Source organism: Urocampus carinirostris, chromosome 3, assembly GCF_059441175.1.
Source record: "Urocampus carinirostris isolate Australia breed hairy pipefish chromosome 3, RoL_Ucar_1.0, whole genome shotgun sequence".
Lineage (NCBI taxonomy): Eukaryota > Metazoa > Chordata > Actinopteri > Syngnathiformes > Syngnathidae > Urocampus > Urocampus carinirostris.
The window spans coordinates 22456428-22474727 of record NC_142351.1 but is presented as its reverse complement, the minus strand read 5'-3'; the positions used below and the strand labels follow the sequence as shown (position 1 = coordinate 22474727).

General features: G+C 42.0%; 1 protein-coding gene across 1 annotated transcript; it reads right to left on the bottom strand.

Moving 5' to 3' along the window:
- Positions 1-6314: 6314 nt before the first annotated feature.
- dclre1b (DNA cross-link repair 1B) lies at positions 6315-11892 on the bottom strand. Its single transcript, XM_088331103.1, has 4 exons — positions 11416-11892; positions 10384-10549; positions 8283-8465; positions 6315-7397 (listed from the first exon to the last, which is right to left on the bottom strand). Exons 1-4 carry the CDS (start codon positions 11608-11610, stop codon positions 6331-6333), a joined length of 1611 nt encoding a protein of 536 aa, XP_088187229.1. The 5' UTR covers positions 11611-11892; the 3' UTR covers positions 6315-6330.
- Positions 11893-18300: the final 6408 nt, after the last annotated feature.

Genomic DNA, 18300 nt, shown 5'->3' with positions numbered 1-18300 from the left:
ATCGCAGCGGAAGACCTGCCCAATGCAGAGGAGGTCAAGTGCAACGTGCAGAGTGTACAGAGCAAAGAGGTCCGACCCAGGTCAGAAGAGGACATGATGCGTGCATTGGAAGCTCTGGGACTGCAAGACATTGACCTGAAGTCATGTGAGGTTTCGCTGCAGTGTAAAGACAAGCTCCTTCATATCATCGAACAATTCGAGTCAATCTTTTCTCGCCATAAGATGGACTGTGGAGAGGCCAAAGAGTTTGTACATCGTATCCACCTTGTTGATGATAAGCCGTTCCGTCTACCCTACAGACGTATACCACCAAGTCAGTATGAAAAACTGAGGACGACTCTGAACGAGATGGAAGAGAAAGGAATTATTCAGAAGTCGACTAGCGACTATGCATCTGCGCTTGTTCTCATATGGAAGCGGAATGGAGAACTAAGGGTATGTACTGATTTCAGAAGGCTTAATGCAAGAACCATAAAGGATGCCTACCCACTACCGCATCAAGCTGATGCTTTGGCCGCACTTGGGGGAAATGCCTTTTTCTCCACAATGGATCTGACGTCAGGCTACTACAATGTCCCCTTGCACCCTGACGACAAAAAGTACACGGCATTCTCCTCACCATTCGGCCTTCACGAGTACAACCGGCTCCCTCAGGGACTTTGCAACAGCCCAGCAACATTTATGAGGATGATGATGTCAATATTTGGTGATCAGAATTTCATGAGCCTATTATGTTACCTCGACGATCTGATGGTGTTTGCCCCCACAGAGGAAGTTGCACTCCAACGCCTGCAGATGGTGTTTACTCGCCTTAAGGAACACAACCTCAAGCTTGCACCCAAAAAGTGTTTTTTCCTCAGACGGACTGTGAAATTTCTTGGGCATGTCATCAGTGAGGATGGAATTCGGACTGACCCCGAGAAAGTGAGAGCGATAAATGACGTACAAGTCGCTGATCTAATGGAGTCGGATGGCAAGACGCCATGCCCTAGTAAAATCAGATCTTTTCTAGGCATGGTGATGTATTTCCAAAGCTTCATTGAAGCATGTTCTGCGAAGGCAAAACCTCTGTTCAGGCTCACATCTGAATCTGGTGACAAGCATAAGCGCAAGAGAGCCCGCAAGAAAGGTCAAGTGAAGCTGACGCCTGCAGATTGGTCCGATGCATGCCAGAACGCCTTTGAAACACTGAAGCACGACCTCGTGACAGGTGTCACTCTGGCCCACCCAGATTTTGATGCGCCGTTTATTCTGGCTGTCGACGCATCCTTTGATGGGATTGGAGCAGTCCTGTCACAGCTGCCACCTGGTGGAAAAGTAGCCAGACCAGTCGCCTTTGCAAGTAAGACGCTCTCTCGCTCCCAGCTCAACTACCCTGCACACAGGCTCGAATTTCTTGCCTTGAAATGGGCGGTATGTGATAAATTCAGCCATTGGTTGAAAGGAAGACACTTTACCACGTGGACCGACAATAACCCACTGACATACATTTTGACCAAACCAAGACTTGATGCGTGTGAACAGCGGTGGGTAGCGAAGCTAGCTGCATACAATTTTGACCTGAAGTACATTCCCGGACCAAAGAACATCGTAGCCGACGCTCTGAGCCGTGAGCCATTTGTACGGTCATGTGTGGGTCATCGCCTTGTTACCGAGCCCTATACTTCGCTCTTGGACCAAGTCAACAGGGTGAACAACAGTACTGTGCAAGAGGTGTTCAGAGTATCCAACAATTGTCACGCTGTTGTAGACGAGAGTGCTGGGACATCAGACGAGTCAGTAAAAAGGGCAATTCCATCAGGCTCCAATGGTTCTGTGACATCAGAAGAGGTTGCTGCTGTCTTCAGTGCTCAGTCCACTGGTGGCGTGGGTCAAGTGATGGGAACAGACGCCAACTTCAATCTTCTGCAGAAGGGAGATCAGTCAACGGCACTCCCACAGAGTCAGCTTGTTGGTTTACAAGAACAGGACAACACAATAAGCAGGACCATGTACTTTGTGCATAGACACAAGAGACCTACCAGGCGTGAGAGAGCTGTCGAGTCGACTAGTGTGATGAAACTACTGAAGCATTGGAGCAGACTCACCATACAGAATGGCATGCTCTACAAAATAAGGAAAGATCCTCACATGGCCAAGAAAATCTTCCAGTTTGTGGTGCCTGATTCATTGAAACAGAAAGTCCTTCAAGGTTTACATGACTCAGCAGGTCACCAAGGCCAGAACCGTACTTTGTCTCTGGTGAGGCAACGATTCTTCTGGAATGGCATGGAACGTGATGTTGTGAATTATGTCAAATCCTGTCAGCGCTGTGTAGTAGGGAAAACACCGGAACCACACAACCGTGCACCACTCAAGAACATAGTCACCTCTGAGCCTATGGAGTTGGTCTGTATAGACTTTTGGACTGCTGAGCAAGAGAACAAGTCTGTAGATGTCCTGGTCGTAACTGATCATTTCTCCAAGATGGCGCACGCCTTCCCTTGCAGAAATCAAACCGCCAAACAAGTTGCTCGCCGTCTGTGGCAGGATTTCTTCCTTGTCTATGGTTTCCCACGGCGTATCCACTCTGATCAGGGAGCTAATTTTGAGAGCAAACTGATCAAAGAGCTTCTAGACATGGCAGGGGTGCAGAAATCCCATACCACTCCGTACCATCCCATGGGAAATGGCATCGCAGAACGATTCAACCGAACATTGGGAGATATGATCAGAACCCTTCCCCCTCAGCCCAAAGCAAAGTGGCCACAAATGCTGCAGCAGCTCACATTCTGCTATAACTGCACAGAGCATGAGACAACAGGGTTTGCACCGTTTTACCTAGTGTTTGGTAGGATCCCTCGTCTCCCTGTCGATGTCATGTTTCAACATGCTAATACCAATGATGCTGTTGTCAGCTACTCTGACTTTGTACGCCATCTGAAGAAAGATCTACATGAAGCTGCTCAAATTGTACAGAGGAATACTCTCAGAGAACAGACTCGTCATGCCAAGCTGTACAACCGTAGCGCCAAAGGATCACCTCTCGTCGTGGGAGACCGGGTGTTGATCGCCAACAGAGGTGTCCCGGGGAAACGCAAAGTTGCAGATAAGTGGGAGTCAACCCCGTATGAAGTCATATCAGTCAAGCCTGATCTCAATGTCTACAGAGTCAAGGATTGTCTGACGGGCAAAGAGAAGGTAGTTCACAGGAATTTGCTGCTCTCTGTTAGCTTCTTGCCCTGTGAGGATGATCTGGCCAGCGAATCTGAACACTCAGAGTCTGACGCTGCTATGCATGGAAGTGATGTATGCCCTGATTTACCTGACGCGGTTGAAGACAGTGATGTCCGTACAGTAAACTGGGTGATACAGGCAGGTGAAGAGCAAGTTCATCCAGAGGTAGAGGATAACTCACTAGACAGCAGATCTGATGCCCAGTCCGACTCTCGCAGTGTTGATACATCCAGCCGAGGAAGTCAGCACATCCCCGAACAAGATGTTGACCATACTTCAAGTGACAATACGGAAAGCCCATCACAGTGCTCTGAAAACATGATCCCTTTGGGTATGGGTCTCCCAGACGAGACCCCATTGAACACTGACCATCTGGACGCAGACTCCCCTGATACTGTTTAGACTTGACTGCCCCAGACCTTCAAGCTCAGGTTATTTGTGCTCAACCTAACCGTTATGGTCTTAGGGTCCGCCAGTCCATCAGGCCTCCTAGTCGTCTTATTTGTCAGATGAATGACCATGTGGTAGGTGACAATCATCTGTCCGCAATATCTGCTAGTTCCTAGTTTAAGTTCAGTAGAGATGCACTTTCAGTTTGAGTAACAAAGCTTGAGTAAGAAACAAGAATTGTGCCTATGTGAGCACTTACAACTACAGGAACAATGTTTGATATTTCAGAGATGTAACAGGCATCTTTGAGTCTGTGCTTAGTTAGGAGTTTCATCGCCTCCTTTCTTTTCACACTCCTTTTTGGGAGAGTTTTAGAACTGACATGCACTTCAGTTTGTTCCTTGTAATACTGTACCAGTTTTCGTGTCCTCTTTTTCATCAGTATTTGCCTTTTTGGCATGTGATTTTTTTTTCTGTTTAGTGTAGCACTCCCATATTTAGCAGAATTTCAGGGGGGTGTATGTAACGGGTGTAATAATAACTTTTATTTTATTGAAATTCCTGCTAAAATATGTGTATAGTTTTTGGTAAATGTCCTGCAATGCTGAGTCCAACAGTGCCATCTGCTGGTATGGGGTGGGGTTTGGTTTTGGCTTCTAACATGTGACCAGGAGGCGGGGTTTTGTCAGTTTAACCAGAGTACTACAAAGGTAAGACATATCTTTTGGTGCTCCACAAAATAAGTTAATTTTAAACTTTATAACCCCAGCTGACAAATCTCTCACCATGTATAGTAATGTGATTGATATTGTCAAGCTGTTTAGGTTTATTTTCGTTTTGTTTCTGTTTTACTAAATCTTAATTCCCCTTGTAGAGATCAAAGAGATCAGACCCAGCAGAAAAAGCTAATGTTGTGACTCATCCATTTGCAGGTAAATTGTACCCATTTTTATACTCATTATTGTTTTTATTCCTATTTTTTCATATACATTAAAAAAGGATGATGTTGGTTAAAATTCAGAGTAAAGAAAAACATGTTGAATTCATTGTAAACGTTAAAAATCCACTATACGATCTCTTGTTAAAAGTATCTTGTTAAAATGCAAAGATTTATAAATGTATTGTGATATTCTAAAATGTATTTTCTGTAAAGTGAAAAGACAGCTCTTTGATATGCTTTGTTGTCAGTTTAACCAGAGTACTACAAAGAGATCAAAGAGATCAGACCCAGCAGAAAAAGCTAATGTTGTGACTCATCCATTTGCAGAACTGTAATAATAAAAACCTCATCATCCAGTCCAGCGTGAATGTGGATCTTTGGTGGGACACGTACAACGCGGTTACACATGGGTATCAATTTGGGTAGCCTTTTGTTTATTTCTATGACTGGACAAATATGTTGCACAACCCTAACAGAGGCAGCATACGGGATCATTTCGAATTTTAGGGAATTTCGAGTGCAGCGGACAAAAACAACCGTCAACAAACATTCAAAATCATCGTTGAGTTTCAAATATTTAGTCTAGTGCACCGTATGGTTGTCAAAGGTATTGTTATTTTGAAAACTATCCAAACTTACACAAAGTATCTGAATACAATATCAAATGTAATTCTTTTGAAATTAAATAAGAAAAACTCGAAATAGAATCAATAAAACATCTGTGAATTTTTGTAAGACTTAAGCAAAGTGTAAATCTAGACGTACTGTCTGGGAAGAGGTACTGCAGTGTGCGGTGCAGGACCACCAGGTTCCACAATAGTCTTGTCCCCCTGGCCATTAGACTGTTAAATGGTCAATCAAACACATAGTAAATCTAAACTGCTGCTAATCTGTACATCTGTTGGTTTTGTTTGACTTTTTTTGCACTACTGGCAGTTGTTTATAGCTAGCCACCCCTTGCACATCTGTTCTCCTCTGCACTATTGTACTACAGTGTTATTGTTACTGTTTACCTGACTGCCTATTTTGCACATCTGGTTAGTTGCTCCTCTTGCACTCTTTGCACTACTGTAAAATACTATGCATAGCCATAATTATTTAGTATATTATTAGTACTCAATACTCCAACTCAATACATTTTATTTATATCTGTAAATTCAAGGAAACTGCGGGTCAGATGTATCGACATTTCGTTCTGTATACACGTGTACTAGAATGACAATAAAGTAGATCTGAATCTAAATTAAAGTAAAGTAAAACCGATTTGTAGTAAATTATTGCTTGCTTAGCGCGAAGGCTAAAAAGTTAACAGGCTAATTCAAATGCAAACAGAAATTAGTATATTGTGCTGCTTTTCCAAAAAGTTTTCTAAATTTTTGGACATTTGTAATGCTGAATGTAATGTTTACAATAAAGTGTAACAATACCAAATATTAAAAAGAAATAAACATTGAGAATTGTTTTTCCTGAAATTACAACATAAGCAGACATTTTGTCCCTAGACATACATTAATAAATGCTCTTGTTAAAAATTCCTGCAATATTAAATAATGATACAGAATATTTTCATGTTATCAATATCAAAATTTGTCATTTTAGCATTGTGGTAATTATTTTTATCTAGGTTATTTATCATTATTTTTTTTAAGGCAATCCTAGCAGATTGCAAAAATAAAGCACCAAATTTGTAACTTTTTTCAGGATATTTTTATTGAGTATTACTTTTGGGTGGATATTGTTTATTGTATCATAAAATGAAAGTCCTGACTCAGTGAACTTGTAGTTTATTTAAAATTTAGCTTGCGTGCGGGGCAGAGGGAAACTCTGTACTCGGCGTGATCTTTTACAATGTAGCAGGGCTCGAAATCTTCCGGCGAGAAAACCAGATGCTTCAAGATGTCGTTCTCAACCTTTTCGATGTAAGCCTCGGAACTCCTCGACGAACCAGACAAAGCTACGGAATCGCTAATACTGTCGTCATTATAGTCACTGTCGTCATCAGATGAAATTGCCCATTCGAGGGTTGCATTCATTGGATTTTGTAGTTTGCGCTGCTGTGGTAGTAGGCGGCAGCTGGCATTCTTCACAATTTTGGCGGGGGCGAATTTGCTCTGGTCGAGTTGACTTAACAGCACCCGCAGCGACTCAGACGACTCCTCTGGGATGCTTTGGACCAAGTCGAGCCTCCGCGGTTCTAAGGAGTTGTTGCACTTTTGGCGAGAGGTGAGCGGGTAAGAATCAAAAACGTCTGTGTCCATCTCTTCAGAGGGCGAATCCCGACTTTGAGTTTCCCGAGGCTTTTTGTGTTGATCTTCCGGAGAGTCGAACACAACTCCTCGCGGGACAAGCGGTTGCACATGGTGTCGCCGAAGGTTGGCTGACGATTTCTGCATGTTTTCCGGCAGCCTCTTCATGTAGAGTTGAACTGACTCTGGAACCAAGACTTCGCACCTTTTTCTGGATACAAAAGCCAGACTGCCCGGGATGCCGTTGCCGACGATTGGCACCAGGGAGCGAGGTTTGAGCCCTGACACAAAGTCCACCAGCTCTTGGTGAGACGAGTGGTCCGAATAAGGCACCACGTGGAGTTTGGGGTGAAAGAGGACGAGAGGTCTGCTGGTGGGAAAGATTGCCAAGGTGGGTTGCTCGCTGTTCCACTGGCACATGGCAGCGAAGGTGATCTCTCTCTGCTCCACGACTCGGATCCGGCCCGCACCCGTTTCAGTGGTGAAGACGTCAGGCAGCTCGAGCAGTCTGAGGGACTCCATTCTGTCCAAACTCACTTCGATCCAGGTTTGAAACTCCATGGCCAGCTCCACCAAGAGTGACTCCTTACCCAGGCTATATAGACCTACAAGGCAGCACAACTCATCATGACACTCTCAAAAGACAGCGGTCACAACTAAATTGAAATGATCCAATTTGTATCCACCATGTTTTAACCTTCTCATCGCTTCATCTAAGGACCAGTCATGGATTTGCTTTAGAAAGTAGGTAAATGGTGATTGTTAGCTAAGTCCTCAGCAAAATTATGGTCATCATCTCTTGACAAATCTTAAAATGGTTGATCTGAAAAAAAGTTTAAAAACAGAGGTAAATTTTGCTCAGTCACATTTTACAAAAATGATTATTATCCAAATGGTCGTTTTTAAATTGTGGAAATCTATGCACCATCATATGGTAAGGACTCTTTTAGGGATGACTTTTGCTTTGAGATTTGTGAATTGTTTTTTAAAATAAGACAAACATGAAGGCCAATCAATACTTTGGATTTCTGTCAAAACAGTATTTACCAAATTGTGACCTATGAATTAAAGGTAAGAATTTCAGACGTTAGCAACGTTATTTTGCGGTGCAAATTGGTCTTCTATCATGAGAGACAATTAAAATGGAAAAAACATTTACTGCTGAGCTGCGAAATGCGAGATTTCAAAGATCAATTGCAATTTAGGCAATACCTGTGTATGTATTTGGACGTACAAAGTAGTTAGTCTGTTCAGTTGTTGCACAGCTAATTGCTTAACATAAAAACAAATCAATGAACAAAATTGATGGTTGACTTTAAACAGGGAGCTTAAATTTAGCTGTGAAAACATTTTGATACACTCCTGATTTAAACAATAAGACTTCAAGAAAGTATGATTAACAGCACTTGCCTAGGGAATGAAACCAAACTTTTTCAGGATTTCATCTGTGCTTTTTAATTTTTCTACAAGATTTTATCTACCAAACATACCTAGGACAACATTGTGGTTGGGGTGACTGCGGATTATTTCCTTGATTTGCTGTGCGGCTTGCTTTCTTGAGGGGATGAGGCGGTTGGGGTCACAGTTGGTGTTGTCCAAGTACAGGACATCGATTGTGGAGCTGGTAGCTCGGCACAGCTCACTCAGTAATGATGGAGAATATCTAAAGTCACCTGTAATTAACAGGGAGTGAACTACTCAGAGATGCCACGGAAATGTGTGTGTGAGTTACACATTAATCAAGATATTAATAAAAAAAAAAGTAATTGCATTGACTACAGCTACAGTTTGAAACCATAGAGAAATGGTTCTCAACTGGTCTGACTTGAGGACCCACCATTCCAACTAATGACAAGCTCCAACCCAAATCAAGAAAAAAAATCCAGTCCTCAAATTAGTTGAATGAAAAGATTGTGCAGTTTGAAACAAATATAGTCGAATATCCACCTATAATATGCACAGCTTATTCTCATTTTGTTACCAGAGCGTGCTGGAGTCCATCCCAGCTATCTTTAGGCAGTGGGAACCCTGAATTAGTTGCCAGCCAGTAGTCTCAAGACACGCTGAGACAGACAACTCAACTGCTCATTTTTTGGAATGAGTGAGGAAATCAGAGTGCCCGGAGGAAAACCACGCAGGCACGAGGAGAACATACAAACTCCGCACGGGAAGGCTGCAGTAGCTGGAACTGAACCCTGGACCTCCGCACTATCGGGCTGCGTGCTCACAACACAGACACCGTGCCGCCCTATTGTAGAATATATTCACGTTTTTTTTTTAAAACATAATGGCCGGCAAAACCAAAAATACTTTGTACTGAATTTACTCACATTGCTTATTAGCAACCTCCTGAAACTCTTTTTAAATAGCCACATACAAAAACCTAGTACCCAAAATATATTTTTTTAAATGTGTACGGGAAGAGGGAATCACAGCGGGGCAGTGGTTAGCGCGTGTGCGGCACAGTTCTGAGGTCATGAGATCAAACCTCCTGTGTGGAGTTTGCATGTTCTCCCCGGGCTTGTGTGGGTTTCCTCCGGGCACTCCGGTTTCCTCCCACATTCCAAAAACATGCATGTCAGGTTAATTGGACGGTCCAAATTGTCCCTAGGTGTGAATGAGCGAGCTAATTGTCCCTGTGTGCCCTGCGACTGGCGGGCAACCAGTTCAGGGTGTCCCCTGCCCACTGTCCGAAGATAGCTGGGATGGGCTCCAGCACCCCCCGCGACCCTACTGAGGATAAGCGGTTCAGATAATGGATGGATGGGTGTACGGAAAGATTGATATATGCTTAATTGTGTAGACATAAAGATTAATATACTGGTAAAAAAGCTATAAATATAACATCTTAAACTATTTACTGTACTTACAAGCAGCGCTTTAATTGCAGACACATGTACAATATTTTCATAGTTAACAATTTCCTTCTTTGACTCAATTGTTGTCATGATTTTCTGATCCGACTTCTAACTTTTTTGGGACCCACAGTATTTGCTGAATAGGAAATAAAACAAAGAAAGAAAATGGGGGATTTGGTCCCTCTTAAACACGATTTGCACGGTGCCAATTGAATGAACAGGAAGAAGAGATCGAGCTGGGCATTATCGCCATCTGCTGTGTAATTGATCCTCTGTTTTTCCTTTTCTACTTAGCTTTATTTTGCCGGACGGCGACCCACTGAAAACAGATCCGCTACCCACTTTTGGATACCGACCCACCAGTTGAGAAACACGACTCGATAAGGACTTGATATCTACTTTCATAAATACAGTCACAATGGAAAGGGATTCAGACATCAAGTATGTGCCTAACAATTACAAGAATGGTAAACCAACTAGTTATAAATGACTGAAATCAATTGAAGAGATCAAATTCACATACTTCTACACTTCAACAACACAACAAAATAACTAGTTACATAAGGACACCACAGAGGGGATTGGAGTAACTCTGATAACAATATTAGCCTCTCACCTTACTCTTTTTCGGGAACCGTAATCATTAAAACATGTCAACAATAATCAGCGGTAACAAAAACGGTTTAAACTTCAAACAAACTTAATCTTCTCCTGGGTTTGCTGATTGACTCACCAGTATATAATATGGTGCCAAAGTAACCCTGGAAGAGAAACATCACACTGCCTGGACAGTGGTTGGCGTCAATCAATGTGACTGTCATGGATTCTTTACCAATGTCGTCCAATGCCAGGGAGTAGGTGTCACCCACCTCCAAAGGGTGGATCCATTTCTCTTTGACCTGCACACAAGAAGAAAACATCCGAATGTGTATTCATACAAATGAGGACAACTTATCATTCATTAGATATAAATGGTTCACCAACAAATGAGCAAATGTAGGACCATGCAAAGTGCGGTATGAATATGACCTTTCATGGTGCATGCTGAAGGATTTTTTATTTTATATATTTGACTATAAGGGATTTAATATAATACAAAGTACAGTTATTGAATGCAATGAAGATTTTTCACAGAGGCTTAAGGTCGGGTCGCGCCGTTCCGAATGCGAATGTTTTGTTTAGTTCTGTTGAAAACAGAGTTTTTGACGGAGGTGGTAGGCGATGTTTGGAGAACGGAGTCCGGGAATGTTTTGACCGGTCTAGATGTAGCGGCGTCTTCTGGCGAGGAGGAGGTGAAGCTGGCACCTAACCAGCCCTATGGGGGGGTCCTTCGTGACGCACCGGGGTCAGACGAGGTGGGGAGTTCCTGGCCCGCCCAAGGGGGAGGGGCCGATGCCCCGACGTGTCAAAAAGACGGAAGGCGGAAAAAGACAGACGGGAGCAGAGACGAAAAGATGGAAGGCTCGACAAGACTTATTACACTAATTCGACAATAATTCGGAAAAATTCGATGGAATTCACTTGATAAATGTTTTAAGAAAATAAATCTGCCCCCGTGTGAAAATGCCTCTCTAGTCAATATTTTTCCCTAAAATTAAGAAAAGAGGATGTATACTAATTCGAACATTTTGTATTGTAGTTTTTTCCCTAACTATGCTTTGCACCAAAATAATTCAATCAAATAAGAACAATTGACTTTAAATCGTTGTGTTTGATGATTTGAGGAGAAATGCAAAGCAGACGGCGAACGAAAGCGACGTCTTACCTGAAGCTTGAGCCGAAGCAACGAAGCGGTTATCGGGGAGCAATAAATGGGTCGATCAGTCCATGTGGACGTCAGGCCGACCGTGTGGTCGCTATGCATGTGCGAAAGGAAGAAAAGTCTGCTCTCTGGACATCTGCGAACATGCCAGAAGTCTACAGCAAGAGGAGTGTTAGCGATGATCTTGCCATTGGACATTGTCACATCTGATGTTATGGATTCAAGTGCTCAAAATCTGTTGCGAGTTGTCGTTTACGGGTCTCGGTCCAGCTGTGTTCCATTTAAGTCTTAACTGACTCAATGACTGTGTATTCGCATTTTAGCCATCTGAAAATGTTGCACTAGATGCTCGTATGAAAAGCAGACGACGCTTATTTGGACGTTTGCTTGCATTCTGTGGGGAGAGACCAGCTTCTAGCCGCGCCATTTATTTTTTAAATTAGCTATCACAGACACACCTCTTCCCTTCCGGAACGTAGTCGCATGCTAATGACGTCACTACTGTCCTTTGCATATTTTCGTTGTTAATATAAAAAAAAATAATATTTTTTTTTTCTTTTGCTAAACCAAACGGCAAAATAATAAAATAGTAAAAATTGCCTATTTTACGAAAAAATAAAATAAATAATAATTTACTTTAACACTCCTAGACCTCTGTCGAGTCTACGTAAATCGAACGTTAAGTTTATGGCTTTAGAGTACGTCATCTTGTTCGTACACGAGTTATTGCAATGTCTTCTCTCAGCTTCGAAAACATTGAGTCAAATTTAGAATGTGACTTTTAACATGTTGGAAATTGTAACCCTATGTGATTGTTGTTCGGTTGCTATCATGACTAAATGGAAGGGACATGTTATTTGCAAAAAGGGTCCCAAACGGCTGTTCGGATTGTTTTTTTTTTAACTTTACCAATCATTATGTAACATGGTACAAGGGGTGTCCTAAATAGGGGCAAAATAAAGAACAAAAAAAAGAAAAAAATAGAGAAAATAAACCACACACACGATTAATGCAATAACAAAAGAAAACAAGAGAGAAAAATATAACTTTACATATAATTTCCCCCTATGTCCCAGCCTGGAGCCTTCGCTCTGAAAACGCTGGTCTACTAGTGATCCCAAGAGCCAAGAAGAGAGCCGCAGGTTCGAGAGCGTTCTCCATTCGGACCCCGGTGCTGTGGAATGCTCTTCCCCCTGATATTCGATCTGCAACCCCAGTGGAACTGTTTAAATCTAGGCTTAAAACACATTTCTATTCTATAGCTTATGAATGACCCAGACATGGGACCAAGTCACACATGTGCAAGTCTCAAGTAAGTCTCAAGTCTTCACCTTCAAGTCCCAAGTAAGTCCCAAGTATTTTTTTCTTGGGCAAGTCAAGTCACAAGTCAAGTCCCGAGTCTTAGATTGCCAAGTCCAAGTCAAGTCACAAGTCATAAAAACAGCGACTCGAGTCGACTCGAGTCCAAGTCACTAAGTCTCAAGTCCCCATGTCTGGAATGACCTATATTTTACGTTGACAGTTCTGTGTATTCTTTGTTGTTGCAACATCCATTGCAGCCTGGTCATTCTGGAAGGGGGATTACCTCATGTGTGGTCCCTTCTCAAGGTTTTTTGACCTCATGTTGAGATTTTTGAGTTTTTCCTTGCCTTCATGGAGGTTTTTGGATCAGGGGATGGTGTAGTCTGCAGTTCACAATAATCTGTCTGTGCAGCCCTTTGTGACTTCTTGTGATAAAGGGGTATACAAATAAACATGCCATGACTTGACGTGACATTTTCATATGATCACATTAACAATGAAAAACATAAGAAATATCATTTAAATATTTATAAAACTACAAAAAAGGATAAAATACAAAAAGATTTAACCTTTTTATGTTTAACAAATGAAAGTCAAAAACACAAAATTCCCAAGTAAATACATATAGAACAATCGTTGGAGAAAAATGGCCTCTTGTAAGTGCTGCAGAGATCACGGGTAATTGCTAACGGATCTTTTAACCAGGGGGCACCACTCCCTGTGATGTGTCTTCGGTGAGTACAGGTTGGCGGTGCCCATCCTTCTCTGGGCTGTTTTTTTGGGTTATGGTGATATTAAGTCAAGTCAAGTCAAGTCATTTTTATTTGTATAGCCCTAAATCACGAAGAGTCTCAAAGGGCTTCGCAGATTATTACACTATATTACACAGACTATTTTTTCAGCCGACGAGAAGAGTAGGTTATTCATATGCTATGGAGTAGAAGTGAGTTTTAAGTTTAGATTTAAACATTTCCACTGAGGTTGCAGATCGGATCTCAGGGGGAAGAGCATTCCACAGCACCGGTGCCCGGATGGAGAACGCTCTCGAACCAGCAGAACACTTCTTTGCTCTTGGGATCACCAGAAGACCGGCACTCTCAGATCGTAGGCTTCGGACCGGGACGTAGGGGCAAATCAGATCTGAAAGATAAGAGGGAGCAAGTCCATGGATGATGTTGTACAATACTAAGAGAACCTTGAAATCACATCTATGGCTAACTGGGAGCCAATGCAGGTTAGCCAAAATCGGTGTTATGTGATCGTACTTTTTTGTCCTAGTTAAAAGCCTCGCTGCGGCATTTTGTACCAGCTGAAGTGACTTGATTCTAGACTTCGGGAGACCAGAGAGTAGTGCATTACAGTAATCGAGACGGGAGGTGACAAACGCATGAATTATAATTTCCGCATCAGACTGAGACAGTATTGAACGGATTTTAGCAATGTTACGAAGATGGAAGAAAGCGGTTCTAGTAGTTTTCTTTACATGCATTTCAAAGGATAGATCAGGGTCAAATATGACACCTACATTTTTAACTGAGTCACTCTGTGTGATGTGACATTTGTCAATGTTCACAGCAGTTTTTGAGAATATATCACGGCATTTAGATGGACCAATGACTAACATTTCGGTCTTTTCAGAGTTAAGACGCAAGAAATTGAGTGACATCCACTCTTTTATCTCAACGAGGCAGGCCTCCAAATTTCCACAGTTTAGTGTGTGAGATTCCTCCAACGGAAGATATAGTTGAGTGTCGTCTGCGTAGCAGTGGAAGCTGATATTGTACTTGCGAATAATATCACCTAATGGAAGCATGTAAATACTAAAAAGAAGGGGGGCAAGCACTGAACCCTGCGGAACACCGCAGGTAACATTAAAGGGCTCAGATGTCATTTCACCATATTTAACACAGTGCGTCCTATCTGAGAGGTAGGATCTGAACCACGAGAGGACGGTTCCTGAGAGACCAATCCATTTTTACAACCGTTCTAGTAGGAAATTGTGGTGCACTGTGTCAAAAGCAGCACTAAGATCCAGCAGCAGCAAAAGTGATGAAGCGCCAGAATCCATTGCCAGTAGGAGATCATTTGTTACCTTGATCAGAGCTGTCTCAGTAGAGTGGTTAGCCCTGAATCCTGATTGCATGGATTCAAAAAGGTTATTCTCCGATATGAAAACATTTAGCTGCTGTGCCACTACTTTTTCAAGTACTTTAGAGAGGAAAGGTAGGTTTGACACAGGTCTATAATTACTAAGATTTCTGGATCAAGGTTGGGTCTTTTCAGTGTGGGTTTAATAACGGCGGACTTAAAAGCTGCTGGAACTACACCTGAGGAGAGTGATATGTTTATAATATTTAGAACTGAAGGTCCAAGGACGCCAAAAAGACTTTTAATAAGTGAACCTGGGAGCGGGTCGAACTGGCAAGTTGTCGGTTTGGCCGCATTCACCACCTGTTTGAGATCATCAAGATATTACATTTTCCCATTGTAACCAGTAGCAGGAGAACCCCTTTGATCAGACTCAGATGCAGCACATTCCTCATCTGGTCGCTGTTGTTTTTCGGTGTAAAATATCAGCCTACTCTTTGGAGATGAGCCGGGTCGTGGCATTGACGGACATCCGTCCATCCATCCATCCATTATCTGCACCGCTTATCCTCAGTAGGGTCGCGGGGGAGCTGGCGCCCATCCCAGCAATCTTTGGGCAGTGGGCAGGGGACACACTGAACTGGTTGCCAGCCAGTTGCAGGGCACACAGGGATAGACAATCGCTTGCTCATTCACACCTAGGGACAATCTGGACCGTCCAATTAACCTGACATGCATGTTTTTGGAATGTGGGAGGAAACCGGAGTGCCCAGTGGAAACCCACGCAAGCACAGGGAGAACATGCAAACTCCGCACAGGAGTTTCGATCTCATGACCGTGCTGCCAGCATTGACAGTGATACTATTTTTGTTCAGAAATTTACAGCAGGAAGGTTTTGTTCAAATTCAGAGATAAACAGGTAACCAATACATAAATAAAAAAAAATAAACACATGTATTCATAAGAATTACATGTTTAAATCATCCTAGGTTTTCTATTTATACAGCGTAGAAAACTTTCCTTTTTTTTCTTTCTGGAAGAATAAAATCCTACTAGTTGTCTAAACATTTGTCCACACGATGGCAGCAGGCGAGTAGGCAAAATATATAGGTCACTTACATTATTGTTTGTACTGTATATTTATTTATTTATAACCGACAGAATGATACCCAAGCTGTTTCCATTTAATATCGTATGGTCTGTTTTTGGCCTGGTACTTTGCATAATGTTGAATTTTTTTTTGATATGACTTTTGGACCTATACGGCCATTAACTTAAGCACCTTAAATTGTCTACAGTGGTAGTTCAATCGTATAATTGAAAGCATGAAATCCCTTTTGCATGCTGTCACCAGTTTTGTGAAAGGAAATGTAGTACATTGAGAGAGGGGTTACTATGGTGACGGCACCTAACAGTATCTCCCCCATACATTCCATTCCCTTTTACAGAAAAGCTGTTACCAATAAACTCGTGGTGATCCCACCTTACTCCTCTGCTATCCAGTGCCCCAAAGCGAGTGCACCACCGTCAGCTTTCTTGCTAATTATTTGACTCACACGGACACTACACACTTTTGCGGGATGGAGGAGGGGGAAATTGGAGGTGGGGGTTAGCTGCTTCCTCGTTAGCGCTTTCATCTTCCCACTCGCTGAGAAGAACCAAGTGCAGCCGTGTGATTGGCACCACACTGCGTGCGGTTGGGGAAGAAATGATGATGAACTGGATAGTTGGTACTTTGTAGTGAAATGAGGCACGTCTGCTCAGTATTCTTCAATTGGTTGCGCTTCATCTCGACACTCTCTTAACAACAACAATAAATGGAACGCATACCTGTCAACCTGTACGTTTTTGTCGTACAAAGTACGTTTATTGTGCATTTTAAGATGTGTACCACGTACAAGAAAATCTGTACGGAAAAATGCAAATTTGCTAATTATGGGTACCATCCGGTATACACCGACTATCACGAAACGGCAAATCAATCAGGTCAAACGAGTTCGCCGCGGTAGCCTCTATCTCTGTATCGTTTTTTTCGTTGCAAACGAGTGTTTGATGCTACTGTGCGCATGCGTCTGCCGCTGTAGTGCTTAATTTTGACTCCCCTGCAAAATCCTCCCCCCCTCGCGTGAACGCGCATACTGCTGCGCTTCTGACAATAGCGATCGTATTCTATATAATACGCTTATTAAAACAATAAAGCTATTGTTTTGTTATTGGTATTTGAAATTTAAAATACAAGCATCAATGGTTGATATTGTGGTTTCGTTTAGAAAAATAGAAATGCCAACTATTTTTTTCCTCCAAAAAATATCTTTATTTATAAAACTCAATTGAAAGTGTTATTAATGGATATTTTAGTTACGCTGATAACAATTGTTCTTGAATGTTTTATTTTTTGACATTTTATTTTTTATTTTATTATGAAGAATATGTACAGAATGATATCACAAAACACATGTACAATATGACATGTCTAACTACATAAATAAACACGCTGGAAAAAATATTGTGTAAGGTTATTTAGTATTTTGTAAGGGAAAATATTACAGTTTGTACGGGCATGGAGCAGTGGAGGTTGACAGGCATGGGAACGAATGGTTTTAAAACACTTCCTTTTTTTCAGAGGGGAAAGGTGTCTTGATGCAAATGCTTCCACATTGAAAAAAAAAAAAAGATCCATATCATGTTAAAGCATGATGATCCTTGTGCAGAGTTTGCATGTTTTGCTCGTGCCTGCGTGCGTTTCCTCCAGAGACTCCGGTTTCCTCCCACATTCCCAAATCATGCATGGCAGGTTGCTTGGTGAGCCTAAATTGTCCGTAGGTGTGAATAAGATGAGTTGCCTGTCTCTGTGTGTCCTGTGACTATATGGCAACCAGTTCAGAGTGTCCCCTGACCACTTCCCAAAATGGCTAGGTTGGGCTCCTGCACCTTCATGACCCTAGTGAGGATAAGCAGTGCAGAAAAAACATGCATTATCACTCTTCATGTTTTGGCGTAATATTTATTAAAAATATAAAAAAATGTGACTTTCACCTTGTTTTTTGTTGTTGTTGCAGCATCCACTTTTGTAAATATTGTTAGGAATTGTTACATTTTCCAAAATTCGATACCGTTCGCACACAATTTAAATCAACGCTTCAACTATAAAAGAATTTTCCATACAAATTAGGAATTTGCATGTTTGTAGACTTATTTTGATACCATAACTAATTAAAAAGGGTTTTAAGATTGAAATTCAGTGATTTCTCTTCATACGATCTTGTTCATTCCAGAATTGTGCTCCTACCTTAAATTGAACGTTTAAGTGAGCAAACCGAAAAAAAAACGGTTCTATAAAAAGAGACGGACTTCCTTTTACTACAAAACTACCAAATGAAATCCGATGTTTTTTTAAGACCGCATGTATTTCAAATTTGCTCAATCAACCCCGCCTGTTGTTTTCGGATCAGAATGACATAATACCGGATGGTACCCATAATTGACAAATTTGCGTTT

Coding starts and splice junctions, on each gene's coding strand:
- dclre1b (XM_088331103.1), bottom strand. CDS start 11,610: ATGTCCAATGGCAAGATCATCGCTAACACTCCTCTTGCTGTAGACTTC. Junction 10,550..11,415: donor TGCTTCGGCTCAAGCTTCAG/GTAAGACGTCGC, acceptor TCTTGTGTGCAG/GTCAAAGAGAAATGGATCCA. Junction 8,466..10,383: donor TGGCACCATATTATATACTG/GTGAGTCAATCA, acceptor TGTTAATTACAG/GTGACTTTAGATATTCTCCA.